General features: G+C 42.4%; 1 protein-coding gene across 2 annotated transcripts in view; it reads left to right on the top strand.

The window, feature by feature from the left end:
* The first annotated feature begins 2,551 nt into the window (after nt 1-2,551).
* The window catches only part of LRP5 (LDL receptor related protein 5), a 136,759-nt gene continuing 115,212 nt past the window's right edge, over nt 2,552-24,098 (top strand). Inside the window, exon 1 of one of the 2 annotated variants that reach the window (XM_039331262.1) lies at nt 2,552-2,858. In XM_039331262.1, coding sequence (XP_039187196.1) covers nt 2,762-2,858 — 97 coding nt within the window. In that variant the 5' untranslated portion in view covers nt 2,552-2,761. The remainder of the gene's footprint in view (nt 2,859-24,098) is intronic. The other variant, XM_039331261.1, reaches the window with a different exon arrangement.

The raw sequence follows: 24,098 nt of genomic DNA, 5'->3' as shown, positions 1-24,098 counted from the left end.
TTTAGACTTGGCGAAAGGGCCCTTGCAACACTGAGCACATGCTGATTAATTTAAAAATGCTATGGCTGAGGTGAATGTTCCAACAGCCATGCTGAAATCTACCTCTGTTAAAGAACAATTAGAAAGCTGAACAATTAGTCACGGTCTGTGACTCTTAAGTGCTACTAGTCTCAATTCTGTTATGCCTGTGCTTATTGGGACTCAGATCAAATTCAGACTGTTTACTGGCACCCCTGCTAGACTGGATGCTAAATCCTAGAAGTAGGCTAAAGTTTGGTGATTTGCTCAACTTGTAAAACGATTACAAACATTGTGAAACAAGCAAACAGTTTGAGTTTTTGTCTTTATTTTATAGCAAAGCAGGCATGTTTGCATAGATTGATAATGGGTACATGCTCCAAGCCCTCTTCCCAACTTTATACTTTTTAGAAACTGCTTTACCATTTGATCCTACTTTCTACATGAGTCTGTATAAAAATATACACTTATATTACATTTATAATACTAAAAAATATTGCAAACTTTAAAATTGGTAAAATTCACAAATTCACGCAAAACACATTTTATCACAACAGTTAAAAACAGAAAGCTTTGGGGCCAAAGAGTCATTCCTTCTCAAGTACTTTGCTTGGGAATCAATGTGCTGTACCATTTTCTGCCCAATATATTTCATTCTTGGAGAGAAATAAGAAATACCCTTTTGGTTCTATTCGACTGAGGAAGATGCACAACTTCTCAGGTGACAAATGAACAATGTAATTTTTTTTTCCTGGTCTTTTATGTCCCACAGGGAATCCTAAGGACTTGTGCATTTAGCTCACTATGAAAGTTACAAACTGTAGAGAAGTCTGAAGTTGATATATTTCAGTAGGGTCATAAACAACAAATCTAAAATAAGGAAATGCTCATTTTCTATCTTCCTGGGCTTTGAATTATTTATAACACAGTAAGCCAACTCAAATATAACCATTTCCAATTGGACCAAAGCTGAAATAAGCATTCCTGTTCAAATAGGTTGCCCAAATGCCAGTCTGGCTTTAGGCCATGTGTCTAGCCATTAAATCTATGGCCTAATCTAGACTGCTTTCAGGTTTTGACAGGAGTAGATTGACAGAACGTGGGCCCTCTTAAAGAATGTGTCTGCTTCTATGTTCTTTGGAAACAGAGAGTGGATTATTGGATTTGTTTAGGGTACTAGAAAAATGCTTTTATCTGAGGTAAGAAATATAGCGGTGTGGATTGTTTTTACTTGTCACAAAACTGTTAATGCATAAATAACTCTGAAAACATTAGTCAATAGCAGTACAGTATTATTCCACAAATATCTAAGTGGAGGGACACAATATTATACTAGACTGGTGAGCACATTCAGGGTTTTGGGAGTGCCATTCTATTGTGCCATTATGGGCTCAGACAGTTGCATAGGAATACACTTGCACACAAGGCAAATGGATGAGATTAGTACTCACCATTCTCTGCAACTGATCTAATTTCTAGTTTTTAGGAAGCAAACAAATTTAAAACAAAAGCCTTGGCTGTATTTCACTCTCCCCTTGTTGTTTAAAATGTCTATACTATAGGATCTTTTCTATGTTCCCCTACAGAACAGTTTGCCTTATTTTAAAAAGACACAGACGAGGCTGGCACTTTGCAGCATACATGTTTCCTATTATTTTATTCCTAATTATAAGAATCTAAAAATAATAAGTCAGATGCAGCAGAGAGCCTCATGGCGCCAAGGGTGGTGTCTGTGGCACACTGCCTACCCCTACAGTAGCAAAGGTGCTTAAAATGCAAAGCATACTTGTTAGTGAGCAATGCACCATATGTGCTGTGCTACAGCCACCTTGGGCTTGCCAAGGGTTAGACAGGTGCGGCAGGCTTTCCAGGAACGGAATGAAATGCAGTGATGGCCCCAGTCACCATCTTCCTGTCTGGCAGCTTTCCAAGATTCAAAATTCCTGCCAGCAGAATGTAGCCATCAAAACAGCCTTTTGTTCCTCGAGTCTTACCAATGGCTAAGTAGTTGGTGGACATTAAGCCCTTACTGGTGACCCAGTGAGGCTGTCGGGCTCGCTCAGGAGGAGGCAGTCACCTTACTAGCCTGACTAGCACTGAGGATGTTACCTAGTTTGGGTAATGAAACGTCTGCAAGAAAACAAGCTCAGAGGGCGCAACGGGCAGCCCCCCACCCCACCCCACCCCAGGCTCCTGGGAACTGGGCTTCCATGACCTGCCAAAAGGAAGGGGATTCAGAAATAAAATTTCTTTAGCAAACGCATCTGAGGGAAACTTGACCAGGTTAAGACTGCCCCCTAAAGAGGGAAGCGGTTTGTAGGCAACTTCTCCCCCGGCCCTACTCCCGGCTGCTGCCGCCGCCGCTCCTCCTTTCTATGGGAGGTGACTTGTTGAATTTAAAACCTGAATGGCGAACTTCACACCTGGCGCTCTTTCCTCAAGCAGGCGCGCCGGCACAGGCGGGGACAGCGGCATCTGGGGGCGCGCGCGGGTGTCCCAAGCCGGGAAAGAGGCGGAGCGCCTCCTTGGCTTCCGTTCCGCTCCTCCTCGGGTTGGATTGCGGCGGGAGGCTCCCACCCCGTTCCCATTCTCTCTTTCCCAGAGCTACAGCACCGACGAGGAGGAGGAGGAGAAGGAGGAGGAGGCTCTGGGGAGCGCCGCCTCCTTCGCTCCCGAGCGCGGTGCACACGGGGCATGGAGCCTGCCTGAGCCAGTCCGCGGGCAGCTGCTGCTGCAGCACAACATGGAGGCGGCAACGCCGCCGCCGCCGCCGCCGCTGCTTTTGGTCCTGTTCCTGCTGGCCGCCTCGGTACTTCGGTGCAACTTGGGCTCTGTCGCGGGTACGTTCTGCCTCCCCCCCCCGGCCGGCTGTTACGATCCCGCGCTTCGGGAAGAGGGACCCTATTGTTGTGGAGACGGAAACTTCTTTGCAACTCGAGAATGGGAACGGAGGAGGCGTGCGTGGGGGGCCGCGAGGGCGAGCCGAGTGGGCGGTGGGAAGCGCTATGCTTGGGAGCGTGCGTGGCGGCGGGAAGGGGCAAGGCTTGCGGGTGGGGTGGCTGTAGCCATGGCGAGTAAAGCTTCGGCCGCCTCGTCTAGGAGAGACGGTGCAAGGGAAGGATGGGTGTCCTGTACGTCAGGGCAGGAGAGAAGGAGAAAAGGCAGGAAGCGCCTTAGGTTGTGTCTCCTCCAAAGCACAAGTTCTGAACTAAAGCGGAGGGCGGTTCTGTGCCGCCTTCCCCTCCTCGTCAACTTAGCATTTCGGGGCGCCTGCCTTTTCCCAGGAAAGGATTCCCTTGGCCTTTTTGCGTGACGAGCTCAGCCTGTGTGCCTCGAGAGCGAGACAAAAGTTTTTACTTTCCTAGCGCTTTGCGGCCTCAGCCGCGGAGATTTCCCAGGAGTTCGGAGGAGGCTGAATCAAACTTTTGGCATCGGCTTTGGTGGAGGGGTTGGGAAAAGAGCAGATCTAATTTCCTTTTATTTTAATAGTTGTAACCCAGGAGGTGGGGGGAGAAGCGGGAGGAGAGAGGGGAGACTTGCCTGACTTGTGAAACGTAACACTTGGCAAAACAGACTTCTGGGAAGAGTTTGTCTGTCTGGGGGGTTTACCCAGACAAACTACGCTGAACATTTGTTCCCTTCCTTGACTAGAGGGAGTGATCAGACAATCACGTACATTTCCATATGCAGTCCTAGTCATTTTATTCAACTTTTAAGAAGGAGTTTCTGGCGTGAATTTGCTGAAATGTGCTTGGCTAGTATGTGGCCCGATCGGTAGTTAGATCATTAGTCTTGGATATAAATAAAGAGTCGGTCTCCCTCCTAGTTAATACACCACTCTGTGTGTGTTCGGATTACCAACATTTGCATTGATGCAAGAAGTACAGGACGATTTGAGGAAAGATGCCAGAACGGGGTATTTCCTTATGGGGTCTTCTACATTTATAAGGATATATAGGGTGTTTTTCTTCTTCATTTGTAGTTGGTATTCCATGTGCTGAGGAATCATACATTTTGTTTTGTATTCCATTTTGTTTATAAAGTCTCTTGTGTTCTTGCAGCAATCCCCAGCACTACCACAAAAGGAGTGTTATGATATTATGGTTCGTCAAGCAATCAGCCAGATGTTTAGACTGAATTCAAGAGTTTTTATCCACCTATCGAGTTGTACCCAAGGACCTGGAATAGGGATATGTTGTTGTTTGATGATTGTGAAAGTTATTATCTGTTCACAACAATGTGAAGTCACAGCTGCCAGTTCTTTATCTAATGTTGGCCTTTATAAGCATAAAATTCTTCTCAAGAACCTAGGAAGTTGTAATGTATCAACAGATCAAGCAGTGTGACCTTTTGCAATTCATGGATGGAATTTTTTTCAATGTGCAGGTATTCTAAGTACTGTCCAAGATTTTTTGGTATGGCATGCTGGTATGGTCACTAAGACCACCACAGCTGCTTTATGCTATAATCTTTTAATTTAGATTTTTAGATCTTGATGTTTTGTGATATTCTCCCAATTCTTTGTCTTCTATTCTACTATCTCCTCTTATTGCCACATCAGTTATCCACATTTTCTTCTTTTCAACCACAGTTAAATCTGGTGTGTTATGACCCAAGAATTTATCACTTTGTATTCAGAAACCCCAGAATATTTTAACATGCTCATTCTTGAGCACAAATGTTTTATTACTGGTGCATGATAATTTTTACAGATGTTCTAGTGAATAAGTTGGGTGACAGTTACATTGTTTATATTCAGTTTGTGCAATCTTCTTGCAGGACCTGAGTATACCATATGATCTACTGTTTCTTCTTTGCACAATCTGCACTTTAAATAATTTGATTTTACAATTTTGGCCTTGATTGCATTAGTTCAAATAGCTTGCCCTCAAGCAGCCAAAATCAAGCCTTTGGTTTCTTTCTTTTAAAAAAAATGCTTCAGTTGTATACCAGGTTTTATCTTTATTCTCTTTCCCCTTGCTCTTTTATAGAAATTGATTGTATCTGTGTGTATGTATCTCTGTGTTAAACCACCCAACTCCAGTAGACTCTGACAATTATATAGTAATTCAAAGGCTGCTACCAAAAAGGGAGTCAACTGTCTTTTTTTGCTTCCCATTTGTAATATTACTTGCAGGAAAAAAATATTTTTATACATAAGAACCTATGAAATAGCCTAGGGTTTGTCTTCAGTTTAGCAGTCCTCAGCAAACTGAAGTTTTGACACACTAATGAATGTTAATTGTTGTAATTTTTCAATTAGTTGGAGAAATATACTTGTGGCTAATAGTGCATTCTCTTAAAGTAGTTATTACTGGTATTCCCCTTTTTCTTGAAATCTTTACTTACCAGAATTGCTATTTAATAGACCATTGTGTTTTGTTTGGAGATTTCACTTGTTTTTAGATATACAGTAACATCTGTGTGCAGCTTTAATTTTAAACAAAAGAAATCTTTCACACCTGATAATTAGAAAAAAAGGGGTTACAATATTCCTGTAGGGGTTTAAGTTAATTGATCCACTAGTTCATTCCAATGTTAAAAAAAGTAATTATTGTGGTTTTTAAAGTGTTCCTTAGAGAGAATCATAGAGTTAGGCCAATGAGTCCAGCTCCTTATTGCAAAACTCCAAGTGAAAATATCCCAGAGAGATGGTTGTCTAGCCTCTGTTTGAATGTGTACAATGAAGAACAGCTCACCGCCTATCTGGGAGACCAGTTACACTGTCAAGAAGCTTTTTTTAAACATTCAGCCAAGAATCTGCTTTTCTTAAAACTTAAACTTAACAATCATTTAAATCTTAAAAGTTTTGAGGTGTAGTGTTATTTAACCCAGAGGATTATTTCTAATCTTTATGATGTCATACTTACATCAAAATACCCCAAATAGGCATTGTTCTCTGACACCTAATTTAAATGTTTTTTTTATTAAAAGTCGGCCCTGAACTTGGGAAAAACACAAGGAAGAAAAAAAAATGTTATAAAAACAAAGTAACTGCTTTGTATTGCTAAATCAGGCAAAATCACTTTGGTTTGCATTAATGTATCCAGTATCAGTGGGCTGTACAGTTTCTAAATTTGGTAGCAATTCAGTTAAAGTATATTTTGAGCAATCAAAAAAGGAATTTCTTTGACATAAAAATGCTTGTCCATGAAATGTATACTAATTACAGTCAAGTGGAGGAATTCATCTTGGCTTTTAACTAAGAAAATTTTAGTCCTAACTATTTATTTTAGTTAAAACAATATATATTTAGTGTATATATATTTTCGTTTTTTCTGGAATGTTTGGCGTAAGAATTCTACAATCCTGAATTCATTTTCGTCTTTAGTTACAGTACTTAAGAGAGTTTTCTTTGGAAGTTGGCAGTCAATTATTTTTTTCCAATTATTTGCTTACTTTGCACTTCTTTATCAAAGTGTGTTCAAACATTTATTCATATGCAACAAGTTACAATGTATACTTTTTTAGGTGGAGAGTAAAAAAATGGATTCTGTTTTTCCAGAATATTTATATATATATCCTATACCAGGAGGTAGGGAACCTTGGCTCTTTTATGACCTGTGGACTTCAACTCCCAGAATTCCTGAGTCAGGATGGCTGGTTCTGGAATTCTGGGTATTGAAGCCCACAAGTCATAAAAGAGCCAAGGTTCCCTACCCCGTCCTATACTGACGATAACAGTTAGTCCTTGATTTACAACAGTTCATTTAGTGCAGTGGTTCTCAACCTTTCTAATGCCGTGACCCCATAATACAGTTCCCCATGTTGTGGTGACCCCCAGCCACTTATACATCACCGGGTGCCAGGGGCATGGCCAAAGAAAAGGGGGAAAAATGGCGGACAGCCTTGTTTAGCGACCCCCGTGAAATGGTTGTTTGACCCCAAATGGGGTCCTGACCCACAGGTTGAGAACCACTGATTTAGTGATTGTTCAAAATTACAACAGCACCGAAAAAGTGACCTATGACTGTTTTTCACACTTATGACCATTGCAGCACCCCCATGGTCACATGATCAACTGATTCATATTTAAGACAGTTGCAGTGTCCTGGGGGGGGAGTCATGCAATCACCTTTTGTGACCTTCTGACAAGCAAAGTCAATGGGGAAGCCAGATTCATTTAACAACTGAAAGGCCGTAAAATAGGACAAGTCACTTAACAACTGTCTCACCTAGCAACAGAAATGTTGGGCTCAATTGTGGTCATAAGTCAAGGACTACCTGTACTAGCAATATCTACTTATAGTGAAATGTTTGGTAAACATATTTCTCTCAAGGTAAACTTATTCCAGTGATTAAACTTTCATGCAGGATTTTTAATAATTATCCTAATTGGTGATATCTAATACTTTTCTGTTTCATAGAGTAATTTAAATCAAAGCTCTAATACAGTGGTTCTCAACCTGTGGGTCGGGACCCCATTTGGGGTCGAACGACCATTTCACCGGGGTCACGAAAAAAGGCTGTCCGCCATTTTTCCCCCTTTTCTTTGACCACGCCCCTGGCACTTGGTGATGTATAAGTGGTTGGGGGTCACCACAACATGGGGAACTGTATTATGGGGTCGCGGCATTAGAAAGGTTGAGAACCACTGCTCTAATATGTTTTAAATAGCTAGGAAAACATCTCAATTATAAAAATTTGAATCTGGTTTTCTATTTTTCTTCATATTGTACATTTAATACTCACTCACTCACTCACTCTTGATTGAACCTACTGGTTTTAAATAGAACCTTGATCCTTGGGGAAGACACTCAGCAAGATCATTGATTTGAAACTGTGTCTCTCAGAAATAATTTTTCACCGACTGTCTTTCCTCTTGTGGTCTTCCATAGTATTCTGAGGGAATTCTCACCATCTAGATAGAGATTTAGAACTTCAAGGAGAAGGAGACATGAGAAAAATCCTGTGCTCCACTCTTTGGAACTCTGCTGGATGTATCAGTAAAATGATACTTATTGGTATAAAATTGGTAATACTCAATAATGTTTTAGGATTCAAATGCAAGTGCCATATGACTGCTTAGTTTTAAAAAACATTATCATGAGAATAAGGGTTTGCTAGTCTTGACTGGTATGTATTACTTCCATTATTAGAGGTAGTGTGCATCACAATACCAGTTGTTGGAGATTACAAGGGGAAGATTGCTGCTGCATTTAATGCATTATTTGTAAGTTTCCTGCAGGCATTTATTGATTTGTGTGGGAAAGGAATGTCAAACTAAATAGGCTTTTGATTTGAAATAATGGGACTTATATATTCTTAACCAATCTCTTAATCTTATACAGAATAATAGAATAACAGAGTTGGAAGGGACCTTGGAGGTCATCTAGTCTAACCCCCTGTTCAAGTATTAGACCCTATACCATTTCTGGCAAGTGGTTGTCCAGTTTCTTCTTGAAAGCCTCCAGTGATGTTTTGAAGATCAGGAAAAAGTTTGAACAAAGTATAGAAAGAGTGTGCAAATCTACAGCTAGATCCCTGACTCTAAACCATAATCTGAAGATGTTTTGTAAAACAGTGTAGAGCAGATTTATATATCATGAATCAGTTGAAGATTAAACAGGTATCTCTTTGTGGCTAATTGAATGTGATTCAAATGTCACTCAATTTAATCCATTTAATTCATGCATTTTTAAAATGGATATTTAAATGCAGTTCACTAAGGTAAATCAGTGCATGGATGATGCTCAGTTTTATACAGTATCTCAATCTCTGATAATGCCATGGAAGCTTTTTCCTGGGTACTTGAAGCTGTGATTTGAAAATGATGGAAAAAAATAAGCTTAGAAGCAGCTCTAGCAAGACCAAGTGGCTTTTCAATGATGTACTATCTATAGTCCTAGTATGATTTATGTTGATTGCTTATTTAGTATCCCATGACCATCACTGAGTATTGTATCTTATGATTTATGATGAATGTATTTTATGATCATAATCATGATGTATCACTTGTTGCTTGTATGTACAGTGAGAGCTTATGCACTGGAGACAAATTTCTTGTGTGTCCAATCACACTTGTCCAATAAATAATTCTAATTCTAATTCTAAATAGTTTTTACAATGAGAATTACCATTGCTATGAAATGTGATCCCGTAATGTGCCACTTTATGACTACATTACTTAATGATGGAAATTCTGGTTCCAATTACTGTAGTTAAGTAAGGACTACCTGCACTCAGTTCATCCCCAAAGAAAGAAACTGCATTTCTGAATATGTTGATTGTTAATAGATTAAAGACAATGTAAGTGCTAATTACCTTGTGTCTAAAGCCTCCAAAGGGTGGACTGAGAAAGTTGTGGTTGGATATAATTGAGGAGTTTCTCAAAAGAGAAGTTATGCCTTTAAAAAGAGAAATTAAGAATTTAAAGAACAAAAGAGAATGCTGGAACTAACTTTTGGATGTGGTGGAAACAGCAGTGGTTTGCCAAAATAAATAAGACCTGGCCTCCCCCCCCCCCAAAAAAAAACCTAAGGAGGGGAGGAGTTGAGAGCCTGGCATTTGTAATTTTGTGATGGTGTTTGAGGGTATGAGAGAGTTTTTAATTTTTTGTATTGTTTAACTTATTTGATTTTAGACACTGCCCAACTCCGACTCTGTTATTTATCTGTTGCTATCTGCCCAGATAGTGTGACAGAGATAGAGATTGCCATGTCCACCCAGGAAAATATCTGTAGCTCCTAGACAGACCAACTGCCCCAAAAGCTAGTCGTGAAAACCTAATTTTTTAAAGGGAAGAATCTTTGGACCAGCTTCACTGAAGACATGAATCTCCAGTCTGTTTCTGAAAAATACCTTGAAGCTCTCACTGATTGTGCCCTTGGGCTTTTCTTGGATTTCACTCCCATCACAAGAAATAGGATATTGTCAGCCATGGTGGGAATGGGGAACTCCTGGCAATAAAATACTTATTGACTATTCCCCTCCCCCCAAATGTTGAAATTCACCTGAAAGTCAGAACTCATGGTTTGATATACACATCACATTTGGGAGGTGAATTTAATTTACTTGCCTGTTCTAGATTTAATTGGCTATGTTTGCAAAACACAGAAAATATAAACAGTGAATAATGACTCAAAGTGGCTAAGAAGAAGCAAACAAATTACACTATCTTGTTTGAACTAATCATCATGCTTTTTTTTTGATTTAGCACATTGTATGAACAAAGCCCCAACTATGATTTGTTCATCAGGAGTCTCTTTAGCATGTTCTGTGAACAAGGCTTCGATGTGAGATCACAGAGAACGTTTTAATGTCCAATCCACTCCTTTTCTGGATAACAAGTATAATAATAGTTGCTAATAAAAATTTCAATGTGGGCAATTTTACCTGTGATCACTCATTGTATAAACGAAAAATGATGATTTGTTGAAATCTGTATCATGAATCTATAGCAAAATCAGTTGGATTTTGTTTCCTAGTCCATTTCAGTGAAGAAAAACCAAATGCTATGTTGCTTACTAACCATTCAGGTGAAAGTGATCATAGAAGACGGTAGTTTTCTTGGCAAGGATTTTCAAAAGTGGTTTTCCATTATCTCCTTCCTAGAGCTGAGAGAGACTGACTGGCCCAAGGTCACCCAGCTGGCTTTGTGCCTGGTTTCTAGCCTGATGCCTTAACCAGTGCTCTGAACTGGCTCGCATACTAACCAATTAACTTGTGAATCATCTGACAATTTCCTGAATTTTATTCTTTTGTTATTTTGTAGCAAAAATATGCTGCATATGAATCATTATTACAATAGAGAGCAAGAACACACTCATACAGATATAAAAGCTCAGTTTTGTCTGGCGTGTTAGTAAAATGCAACATTCAGTCTATAGAAAATGTACATACACCCAAGATGATTTCAGTTTCTAAATATGGATTGTATTAATGTGGATGCTTAGTGCTGTGTATTATATGCATATGTATTTTAATTTGCTCCCTTTTCCTCCTCCTTCCCTTTACACCATGCATCTGGCTGTCTAGGTATAAAATGAAACATTTAGCTTCTGCTTTCTAAAGGTATATTTACTATATGTGAATCAGAGATACGTAGAAACTCTAATGCAGGGGTGTCAAACTGCTGTCCCACGGGTTGGATGCGTCACACGGAAGCCGCACTCACCCCATTGCCAGCAATGGCAAAACAGTGCCGATACGTCGTGCAACGTCACATGACATTGTGAGTTTGACATGTCTGCTCTAATGTATTTGTATTATTGAAGATTATTGATACCTAAGCTTATGAAGACCAGGAGCTTGAACGTTAGTAATACTTGCCTGTTTCTTTTGCTTTGAAAAAGTAGCATGGTACAGTACGTTGGGAAATTTAAAGTTCAGAAGTAGACATAATAAATTAGCTGGGCTGGCTAATACATAAATTTCATCATAGTTCAGTATTATGAATACAAACCAAAACTTTACTTGAGCTCACATTGTTCTTATATATAGGCAGACTATCTGAAGTGAAAGCAAGCATCTTTATTATAATGTAGAACTTGAATAAAACCACTTTTAGTCTGAAGTGGAAGCCTTTAGTGCGCATGGAGAATGCTAGACATGATCATGTAACCTAAAAACCATGTGTTATATAAATGCAGGATTTATGAAAAGAAGTATGTCTTGGCATTAGCCATAAACCACACTTTTGAGAAGACAATAACATCTGGCTCAGCTGAAATAACACATTTATCTCTATCCAGGAGCTCCTTACAGTGTCATACATACAGAAAAGTAGTTTTCAGCTGGTTCAGTTGCTACTTTCAGTACAATCACCTTTTTATATGCTCTCTCATGCAAATATTAAAAAGTAATTTGTGGTGAGTTCCTTTATAAATTTGAGCAATGTATGCAAATAAGGCATACTCTGAACTAAGGTTTTATTAAATTAGGCAACTTTATGCCCTTCATATAATCCGTACTTTAGCTCATATTAACATTAGTTAGCATAGCCAATAGCAAGATATTGAAGAAACTGTAATACAAAATCTGGAGGATATCCTATGCATAAACTGGCATTCTCCCTAAAAGATTGCAACTAATTCCTTTAGGGTTACAAATATTTATTCCTGACCACTTATAAAATATGAAAAGTCTTTCAATTGCTATATAGCTGTGAATAATTGAAAACTTTGATTATCACAATTGGAAATTTCTCGGTTTCTACAAGCAAATTTGATTCAGATGTCACCTGCTGTCTTCCAAAGTCTTGAGGGTAGTTCCTAAATCCCATTTAAATGTTGCTGTTGAATTGTTACAAATAACATTGAATACATGCAGAATAATCATGGTGACTACATACTGCATTTGGTTCCCTACCCAACAGTTTTTGTCCTGGCCCAATTCACTTTTTGAAGTAAAAATTCCCAATGTGCTGTTCATTTATGGTGTTTGAAGGAATCAGCATAAAACAACTACACTGTTCTCTCAAAATTTACATTCTTTTTTCTTTTGATTTGTAAAAATAAAAGGTATGTTAAAATTAATTGCTCATTCATCTTAATCTTCAAATAGCTTTACATACATCTGTTTTTATATTGTACATAGACTTGTTTACATTTAAATCACTTCACCTGGCATTTAAAAGAGAGAAGAAAACAAATGTATAAGTAATTCTCTATTAGGTGAATCCCTTATACTGGTAGTTCCAGTGTACATGAATTTTGTATCAATCTTAACTTTAGGTCTGTTTGAACAAATAATTTTAAGGGAGTTTTGCAATGCTATGCCACATTGCATGGATATTGAAAAATGAGAAGAGATGATGAACAAGGAAAATATAGGGTTTAGCATCTGAATATATGTTGAGATTTAGAGAAATGAGACCATTATCCTATATATGGTTTGTGGTTCTTTTCTCACATACAAATATACAGTATAAACACCCTTGTGAGGATTAAGGTAGACTGAAGGAAAATTGTACTTCCAGGCAACCTCATGCCATGAATGAAGAAGGCTGTTACCAATGAAAGTTTGCACTGTATTTATTATGGCATATCTGGGTGTTATTATTTAAGCAGCATATAGGGAGGTATAAGAAGAGTAGAGGAAACAGGTTCTTCTCCAGCATGATGACTGAAGAATCCACCAATGGGTTATTTCAGTCCTCCTGCCCAATCAGACTAAGTTGTCAAGTTGTCACGCCCCTCCTTGACTGGGACCTCCCAGTTTCAACTTAGTCTTTCACCCATGAGGACGTGATAACTTGACTCTCAGTCTCTTCAGGCAGGTTAGACTATTAGAAACTTTTCACCCATTAGTGGATCCTTCAATTTTGGAGAATTGGAGGCTTCCAGCCTCTGATTAGTTCCTTACAGGGAATTTCATTCCCTAAATCTTTTAAGCAACGGGGGGGGGGGAAATAAAGTCCCTTTCTCTCCTATTCTGGAGGGTGGAGTTTTTTTCCTCTCCCTACAGCCCAGCATCCAGCTGGTTTCCTTCCCAGCCCCTTGCTGATCATTGGGGGGTGGTGGCTTCTCTTCCTTTCTAGCTCAGCTCCTTCGGTCTAGCTGTAGGGCCAAATTTATCGAATCAGCAGCGCTGCGGGCAAGAAGAGGACGATCCTCTAATTTCCTCCCTCTGGCTGCCTTTATTGACCGAGGCCCCAATAAAGTGCCGTGAGCACAGTCTTGCCTAAAACGCTTTAGGCGCGAACCAGCCAGCATATCCTTTTCAGCTTAAGGGACCTAAGTCATTAAAACCTTGCTGGGGGGGGGTTCTTGTTACACCGATCCAGGTTTCTTCTATCCCTCCCCAAGGGTTAGGTGTGGCCGCCATTTTGTGAGGCATTAGTAAACTTCAGGAACCTTCTAGAATTTGCCTCTCAGTGATGGGCGCCATTTTGTGTGATCTATTCACACTAATTTAAACTAAACAAGGTATTTTTCCTTTGGAATCAATTCTAGTCACAAATCTAGGATTGTCTGATCTAATTAAGTTAAGTTTTTGCAATCACAACAAGATTTGTGGATTCTTGCCAACTAGGCCCTTATTGCCTAACAATCCTTCACCTTAGCCTCTGCCACTCTGCATCTAGTGGTTGCTTGCCAGGACCTGACCATTGCCACTATTGTGAGACGCGTGTGATTTGTCACCACTTCGGCCACAGGACTGGCATACGGGTTGTCTTTAGCCCTGGTGACGAGCACCTTGAGGCGCCCAGTGTGAGTCCGGCTTAGCCAGTGGGCCACTCACGCTAATGCATGTGCAGTCAGTCCCTCCATAGGGGGCAATTGACATCTCTTGCAGAGCGAGCCAGTTCCAGAGCTTCATCTGGGACACTTCTCGATCGCCATGGCAGAACTCACTGAGCCACAGTCTCTGGACACTGACATTCAATCCGGCCAAATTGATCCAGTTCCAGAGACGCCTAAAGAAAAGGCCAAGGCTAAGTCCAAATAGGGAAGGAAGGCAAGCAAGGCAAGCGACAAGCAGACTGATCGCACACACAGAGCCCTGGAGAAGCAATTCTCCCAGGCCCAACGCCTGTCAGCTGGACAAGGTCATATGCCTCACCTCCTCCCACCTGCAGCTTCTGAGGTAGGAGCACAGCCTCTGGCTTCATCAAGGGAGTGGTCACCAGAGCGTGAGCATCAGCAGGTCTCGATTCAGACCTTTGGTCAGGGAGGACCACCTCTCTTTGGGGAGGATCTTGAATTGCCAGGCCCCTCCATGGCACCCACAGCGACATTCACACCGTCTGCTGCAGGCTTTCAACTTCAGCAAGGGCCTTCCTTTGCCGACCAGCTGCAATCATTGATATCGCAGGCGGTTCATCAAGCCATGGCCTCATCGGGTCATCATCATCAAACGCCACCCATACCGAGGTCTTCATCAGCACCCACTACCTCATTACAACCTACACTTGATCGTTCCGACGTGGTCTCCCCATCCCATTCACCAGATTCCAAGGTTTCCAGTACTTTGGATTATGACGAAGGTGCAGATCGATGGTCAGATTGCGAGGAGCCTCCACAAGACTCCCAGCCCATGGCAGAGCTCTTCAATACCTCTCTTTTTCCTTCCTTACTGCGCAGGGCCTGTGCAGCGGGTAAGCTCACGTCCGACCCTGTCCCCCCTTGTTCTTGAAGAACATTCAGGGACAATGGGAATCACCGGCAGCTCAGCCATCTCAGGGAGCAGCTGAGCACAAGATTGTGGACATGGCCCAAACTTTGACGGACTTATTGGAGGTGCCCAAAGTGGATGAATCCCTAGCCCCACTTTTCTCAGCAGCCAGTCTCCCAGCAGATGTTTCTGACGCCCTTAAGGCGGAAGATAAGAAATCTGAACTAGCATTGCGCAAAGTTCACCAGGCACCTGCATGGGCAGCGAAGGCAGCAATCTCCACTTCATTCTTTGCTAGAATCTCCCTTACCTGGCTTAGACAACTACAGGACAGAATTCCCCTGGAGGAGGTCAGAGTTCACCAGGACCTGACCAAACTCATAGCAACCTCTGAGTATATGGCGGATGTCTCCTTATACTCAGCCAAACACTCGGCCCAGGCAATGGCTTCCAGCATAGTCGCTCAGAGGCTACTCTGGCTTAAAAATTGGAGGGCCGAAAGCAAACAAGTGGCGAGCGGCCACTGCCCCCTTCAAGGGAGGCAGATTATTTGGGGAGGCATTAACTCCGTATCACGAAAGTCATCTCTCATTTGACGAGGAGAGCTAACAGGCGCTTCCTCCCGTATGGTCGCTGTCAGTCCTTTTGGACTGGCGCTATAGCAGAGACAGGACAATCCTACCAGCCTTCAGCTCCCAAAACAGAACGTACATTTGATAGGACGAACTATAGGGACAGGTCCCGGTATCAGACCCAGAACAAGTCTTCCTTTCGTGGCAGAGGGGGTCATCCCTTCCGTCATACCAAGTGACTTAGGGGGGACCCCCCCATTGGCGGCAGACTCACTCTTTTCATCCGCCAATGGGAAAACACAACCACAGACTCCTGGGTTCTGCGCACCATAAGAGAAGGCCTGTCCCTGGAGTTCAAATCCACGCCCATAGACCATTTTGTCTCTTGTCCAACCATGAGAAACCCAATAAAAAGAGGGCTCATGGAGGACGCCATTTGACGCTTACTGAGCATCAAGGTCATAGAAGAGGTCCCCCTGAACCAGGCGGGACAAGGGTATTACTCCATCCTATTTGTAGTCCCCAAATCCTCAAGAGGGATGGAGAGCAATCCTCGACCTCAAGGGTCTGAACCTCCATCTCCAGTACCGGAAGTTCAAAATGCAGACCCTCCATTCCATCTTGGGCAGTGTCAGGCGAGGGGATCTCATGACCTCAATAGATCTAACAGAGGCATACCTGCACATTCCCATCCTCCCAGAGCATCGCAGATTTCTGCGGTTTTGTTATCTCAACCACCACTTCCAGTAGAGGGCCCTACCATTTGGCCTTTCCTCCACCCCTGGGGTCTTTACCAAGATCCTGGGGGTGCTGGCAGCTCACTTGAGATTGGTCCTGGTGCGCATCCAGTGTTACCTGGACAACATACTGATCCAATCCATTCCGTCACGACCGCCCAGTCAGACTTGGTCCTCACTATCGGAACTCTCCAAAACCACGGGTTCTTGATAAATTTCAAAAAGAGCCAGACATCTCCCTTGACCCGTCTGTTACACCTAGATGCGGTAATAGACATGGACTCTTGCCATGTGTTTCTGTCAGAGGATCGGCGCAGTAGCATCAGAGACCTGGCCCTCAGGGTGCGCAGGAGCAGGGCAGTGACACTAGCTATCCTTTCCCAACTCCTGGGGAAGTTGATATCCTGCATATCGATAGTGCCGTGGGCCCAACTACATGCCCGGCCCCTTCAGTGGTTTCTGCTCCCATACCAGAGACAACACACCAGTACCTCCAACCAGTTGGTGCATGTCCCTCGACAGGTGTGTCTCTCTCTCGACTGGTGGACATCCTCGGCCATCCGCAAGGGGTCTCTTTTCAAGGAGTCTCACCGTATTCTTGTGACCACGGATGCAAGTCTCTTCTCTCTCAGATGGCTCAGGGACAGTGGTCACAGGCAGACCTGAGGCACAGCATAAATTGGTTGGAGCTCAGAGCGATCCATCTGGCTCTCAAGCACTTCCAAACAGTGCTCAAGGGGCAACATGTGCTGGTCCTAATGGACAACGTGGCTGCAAAAGTTCACATGAATCAGCAAGGAGGCACTTGATCCAGGACACTCATGACGGAGGCTCGGGCATTGGGCTACTGGGCAGAAAGCAACCTGATTTCCATCAGGGCCGAGCACATCTCGGGAGAGGCGAATTGTCAGGCAGACTTCCTCAGCAGGTCGATAGTGGACCATTCAGAGTGGAGGTTACACCCGGATATCTTCAGGGAGGTCTCGGACAGGTTTGGTCATCCGATTGTGGACCTGTTCGCCTCACCAGAGAACACCCAGCTGCCCAGATTCTTTTCACGCTTCCCATCTCGGGGAGCAGAGGGGACAGATTCCCTATGCAGCCCGTGGCCGCAAGGCCTTTTGTACGCCTTTCCCCCATTACTTCTGCTTCCAGCAGTTGTCAGGAAGATCCTGGAGGAGCAGGCGGGGTTAATCTTTATTGCACCTCACTGGCCCAGAAGACTGTGGTTCGCAGACCTAGTGAGACTCTCCACCTCAGCTCCGTGGCGGATTCCCGACAGTTGGATACGGTTAACGCAGGGGGATCTACAACATCCAGATCCCCAATGGCTACAGTTGGCCGCCTGGCACTTGAAAGCCACACCCTGACTCAGGAGTCATATTCGTCAGGGGTGATTGACATGATACAGGCTGCCAGGAGACCGGCGACTAATCGTATTTACAATCATACTTGGAGGAACTTCTGTCACTGTTGTGACAAGAATCACGTGAGTCTGTCCCAGGTAACCATTCCAAGGGTATTAGACTACTTGTTGGAAGGTGTCAACAAGGGGCTGTCGCCCAACACCATTCATAGACAGATAGCGGCTCTCTCCACGTTGGTTTCCTGGGACTCTTCAGAGTCCTTGTCCCAGCACCCTATGGTCTGCTCCTTCCTTAAAGGAGTCACCAATAGCAGACCTCCCATAGTTCACAGGTATCCCTTCTGGGAGCTACCCCGGGTTCTACAGGCACTAACTTCCTCACCCTTTGAACCCATTAGAACCTGTTCCTTGCGGTTTCTGTCATTTAAGGTCTCCTTCCTGATAGCCGTTACCTCCGCCAGGCGCCTATTGGAACTGGCCACTTTATCGATCAGGAAGGACCTGTGCACGTTTCACGAGGACAGGGTGGTTCTTAAGTTAGATCCCTCCTTTATCCCTAAGATAAACACAGTGTTCCATAGATCATTCTGGACTTCTGTCCTCGTCCGTCCCCGTCCGTCACATGACTTGGAACAGCAATGGCATTCATTGGATGTACGTAGAGCCTTGGGTTGTTATATCAAATGCACGGCGACCTTCCGTAAGTCTGAAGCCCTGTTTGTATCCTTTCAGCCTTCATCCATGGGGCAAAAGGTATCCGCCTCCACAATAGGTAGGTGGATCAGGGCTTGCATAGCAGGTGCTATCACTTGCCCTGCCTGTTCTAGTCACGTGACGGCTCACTCCACCTGCAGTGCTGCCAAATCAGCAGCGTGGGCAACTCAAGCGTCCATTGAGGACATTTGCAGGGCTGTGACATGGTCCTCACCTTCCCCTTTCATTAGGCATTACCGTTTGGACAAATTTGCCTCCTCTGAGGCCGCCTTCAGTAAACGGATCCTCCAGCAGGTAGTGCCGGCATCAGAGTTACAGGCCCCAACTGACTCCCTTCCATAGGGATACCAGGAGCTTTGGTATGTCCCATTGGTGGATTCTTCAGTCATCATGCTGGAGAAGGAGCGTTGGCTTACCTGAATGCCTTTTCTTAGCATGATGATGAAGAATCCATGCCCTCCCCTCTAGAGGTTAGTTAGGTCTGTGGCAGGGGCTTGATTTTTTCCTTGTACCTGTTCTGAGAGTCATCACGTCGAACTGTTGTCATTGGCTACGCCATCGATGAAACGGGGAAGTCCCAGTCAAGGAAAGGCGGGCGTGACAACTTGACAACTTAGTCTAATTGGGCAGAATCCACCAATGGACTGAAATAATCCATTGGTGGATTCTTCATCATCATGCTGAGAAGAGGCGTTCAGGTAAGCCAACACTCCTTTAGTGTATAGTTCAGCAGAAGTTAGTCATGTTTCAGTCACTAGAAGCTGCTCTGTGTGACTTAACATATTAAGGTTGTATGATTTCTTCTTCTCTTCTCACCTGCTTTTTTGCCCCTTGATAGTCAATTAGGAGTTGCTGAATTGGTTGATCTTATAGGAGTGGTAACACTGCAGTTCTTAATACATATTTAAGGCATCTGTTTTGATATCTTAAAACTTGCATACCTGGCAAATTTGAATATTGCCCAATGTCTGATTTAAATATATTTTCAATTTATGATTTCAGTGATTAATGCACCAGTGTGTAAGTTAATAAGATAGTGCAATTAAATTGAATGCTTAAAGCAAGGTGCTTGTTAGTGGTGGGACTGCAGGCCTCTTGTGCCATTCGTTTAACAAGGGAAAAAAGCCTATTGTATGACCTGATATATGCCACAGTTTAGTGACAAGAATGTAGAAAATCCCTCAACAATTAAAAGCGTTCAAGGAAGGCCACTATGTAGTCTGCAGTCCTTTCCAGAGCTCATAATATTTGGAAGAATACTATTTTTATATATCTCTTACTGTTGCTGCTGAATTTGTTATTTCAGACTGGAAGGGGTAACTGCTACATGCAGTGTCTGATCTGTTGTATCTCTGATTAGTCTCACAATCCTTTATCTAGAGGAGGGATGTCAAACTGCCAGCTTGTGGGCTGGTTGCATCATATGAAAGAAGTCACAATACATCACGACACGTCACGTGATGTGGCGAGTTTGACCCCCTTAATCTAGATTCTAGAGGTTGCTTCTCCAACTGTACTTTCTAGAATGATCATATGACCATGTAGTGCAGGACAAGCAATGACTCCTTTTCTCTCTTCCCCCTCCCACCCATGTTTTTCTGGGCATATAAAATTAGATAGAATCTGGTGTTCATACATAAACCCACTTCAAGCAGTCAATAATTGCATGAATTGTATGAAAGTTGTTGGGGACATGGGCTGTGCTCCATCCACTCACTTTCTCCTTTATATTGATGGGAAATATCTGAAATAAAACAACGTTTAGTTTATGAAAAAATAAAAATATAAATTCTAATTATAAATATAATTATAAAATAAAATTGACTAATCACTTTATTTCACAGCATTGGGAATCTTCTCTAATCCCATAGAGTATTATAAACATGGTTAGCCATATGTAATCTCACATGATCTTTATCTGGATCTTCAGAATTAGAACAAGTATTCTTGTTTCCTATCCTCTAATAATGACAGCATGCTTATAATACCTTTCATACGACTGTAAATGTGACTTCTGAATTTTGACAATGCAGTCATAGACAACTTAGAGCAATGGTTCTCAACCTGTGGGTTGGGACCCCATTTGGGGTCGAACGACCATTTCACAGGGGTCGCCAAACAAGGCTGTCCGCCATTTTTCCCCCTTTTCTTTGGCCACGCCCCTGGCACCCGGTGATGTATAAGTGGTTGGGGGTCACCACAACATGGGGAACTGTATTATGGGGTCACGGCATTAGAAAGGTTGAGAACCACTGAGTTAGAGGGAGGAGCTTGAATAATATTCCGTGGGCTGTGTTTGCAAACAGAACTGGATAAAAGCATTGCCTTATTTCACCTATCCTGCCACTCCCATGAGAATCCAAAAGCTCCTGTTTATAGATGCAGCACTTCCTTAATCAAAGCTCAAATACATGTAAAAGATCCAGTGAGGAATGAGGGCTGATTCCAGTGCAAAAGGCACATCTTGATTCTTTTATGCTACTTTATAGTGGCTCTACAGCAGCCTTCCTCAGCTGGAGTGCTTATTAATCTCCAGTTGAGTAGGACAACGCAATTTGGGGAACCTGAGATTAAAGCATAATGCAGATATGAATGGGTTGGTGCATAAACAAACACTCAGGTTCACCTGCATGTGCCAAGCTTTTGCATCCCGGAAGTCTTGGTCTGTCCCATGGTTTTTTAAAATAATGTCTTTCAGTTTGCTGTGAGCCTGATGGTGGTTATGGTGCTGGGGAGTGGTTTTAATTATTTTAATTAAGATAACCACATAGGCAAGCCTAATAACAAACCTGTTAAGCAGCATTAGTAGATATGAGAAGGCTGCAGACTGTTTAAGGCTTAAACAGTCCTGGGACTATATCTTGTTTCCTTAAATGACAAACACCTGAACAGCTTTGTTTTTGAAGCTGGAGTGGGGGAGCTTCGACATTCCAGCAAACAAATCATTTGGTAGTGGTTTAAAAATAGAGGTTTTCAACCTGGTTTCATTGGCAGTTTTTGCAAAGCCATAATGTAAATAAACAAAGGCTTATTTTAAGGAAATAAGTAATTCTAAACTATGATTTGCTATTGGCCTAGTAATTTCAACTGCAATTTAGCATGTTTTCAAATAGAAAAGCATAGATTATTGTGGGTCCCTGGCTTATTCTTATCCACAACCAAGTCTCTAATCAATTTACTATAGTTAAAGGGAAGAGTGCTAAAAGAAAAGAAAACAAACCAGAAGTTGGCCAATCAAGCCACGAATAGTTTACTACTTTGCAATATTAGTTTATTCACCGTTGGCTTCAATCATGACTTAAGAATGCAGCCTATGTCTTAAGAACATTTTGAAAGGGCAGGCTTGGATTTTTTCTTTAAGCTCTGCAAAATACTAATAATATATAATTGCATATAATAATATAATACAATATATAAAATTTATAAATAATATAATATAATTAATTTATAATACATAGTATTATAATATAAGCTTTGTAAGAGGTTTTGGGAGAACATAACCCTAGCATAAAGCAAGGGGAACCTCATAAATTTACATAAAGTCATAGAAAAACAAGATTGCAGGATATACTGTGAAATGTTGTAACCCAGGTGCATTGACAAATGTGCTCATAAATTTTTAGAACCTTCTTCTTAAGCATTATGTTATTTGGACATGCTTTCTTCCTCATGTCATGTTTTATGTACTATACAGTGAAAGCATTTTTTATTTTATTTTTCACATTTCTGAACCTCCAATCTCCCTCAAAGAGAGACTCTTTTTCTTAATTTTCTCCATCTTTTCTCCAGATGGATTTCTAAAGCAAGTGGTTATCATATCAAAGGGGCAAAATGCAACATGACACTACAGATTTTATTAGCATTTTCATTATGTTATACACAGTAGATTTGCTTGGGTTAAAGAGTCATTTTAGAGTTGAAGATCCTTACCAGCTTTAGCACAACATACTTTGTTCAAATTTGTTTCCAGTAGTAGAGGTCCCTTTTCTTTTTATTTTGAGGAAGGGGATTGGACAAAATGGTGATGGCTATTTTGATCCCCATAACAATGATTTGTTTGCAGGTATGGGAGTAAGTAAGCAAGGGAAGTCTGAACTTCATGCAATGTTTTGTACAAATACTAAGGGCCAAATCCAATGCAGCATGAATCTATGATTGTGTACAGAATGCAAGATGCTCGAAGGTATAAAATCTGGTTTGTCAAGAGACAATTTATTTATAGTGATGAAACAGTTGCTGGTGAATTTGTCATTGCAAGGTGAATATTTCAAGGCGCATAGGAGGATTGAGGCTACAAAAATGTTCTTTGTTTTTTCCACTAGTATTTTTACAGAGAAAAGTGGATTCCAATGAGTTTGATTGCCCCCCCCCCAACACACATCTCCTTTTTCCTATTTAGCAGCTTTGAATTAAAAGAAAACCAATCAAAGGAATGTGCTGGTAGTCTAGATCTTCACTTTGTCCTCCAGATTCACTTATTCTTAGACAATCAGGGAGACAGACTGTGTGCATCGCTTGTGATGCGTCCCCTTACGGGGTAGGAGCTGTCCTGAGTCACCTCAGGTCTGATGGAACTCAGGTTCCTGTTGCATATTACTCCAGAACATTGTCTTCTGCTGAGCGCAACTACGCTCAGATAGACAGAGAGGCTCTGGCTGTTGTTGCTGGAATTAAAAAATTCCATGATTTTCTATATGGCAGGCATTTCACGGTCTTCACTGACCATAAGCCTCTGCTGGGACTGTTTACCACACGTAAGTAGACTCCCCAGATCATTTCCCCCAGAATGCTTAGGTGGTCTATTTTTTTATCTGCATATAATTTTTCTTTACTCCACAAGCCTGGGAAAGAAATGGGCCATGCTGATGGCCTCAGTAGATTGCCTCTGCCAGTAGTAGAAGCTGACCCTGCGCCAGCTGTCAACATTCTATCAATCCAAGCCTTGCCCGAGCTTCCTCTTAGTGCCAGGGATGTTGCCGCTGAAGCAGGTACAGATCACACACTTTCACGTATCCGTTCCTGGGTTTTGTCTGGTTGGCCTGAGCACTGCCCTAGTCCTGAGTTTCAGAGTTTCTGGTCCAAAAGGAACGAGCTGTCCCTTTCTCAGGGTTGTCTGCTTTGGGGAAACAGAGTTGTCATTCCCACCTCAATGAGGACTAGGGTCTTAGAATCTCTCCACGAGGGTCATCCTGGCATTGTTCGTATGAAGGCTCTTGCACGCAGCCACTTGTGGTGGCCTGCTTTAGATAAAGATATTGAGGCTAAAGTGCATGCATGCCACCTGTGCCAACGATCTCGCCCAGAGATGCCCCAAGCTCCCGTGCATAGATGGGAGGAAACACAGTCCCCATGGTCTAGGGTGCACATTGACTACGCTGGGCCCTTTCAGGGCCAGTTCTTCTTGGTCCTTGTTGACAGCCATTCAAAATGGCTTGAGGTTGTACCTGTCTCATCCACCACCACTGCAAAGACTATTCAGGTACTGAGGGGGATTTTTGCTGCACACGGGCTTCCAGATGTCATTGTGTCTGACAACGGCCCTCAATTCACTTCCTCCGAATTCCAAGCTTTCTTACAGGCTAACATGATTCGTCATGCCACGTCTGCACCTTTCCACCCGTCCACCAACGGTGT

Source organism: Crotalus tigris, unplaced genomic scaffold (assembly GCF_016545835.1).
Source record: "Crotalus tigris isolate CLP2741 ecotype Arizona unplaced genomic scaffold, ASM1654583v1 scf7180000024436.1354646, whole genome shotgun sequence".
Classification (NCBI taxonomy): Eukaryota; Metazoa; Chordata; class Lepidosauria; order Squamata; family Viperidae; genus Crotalus; species Crotalus tigris.
Note: the sequence above shows the minus strand (reverse complement) of the source record. Positions and strands in the feature narration are given on the sequence as shown.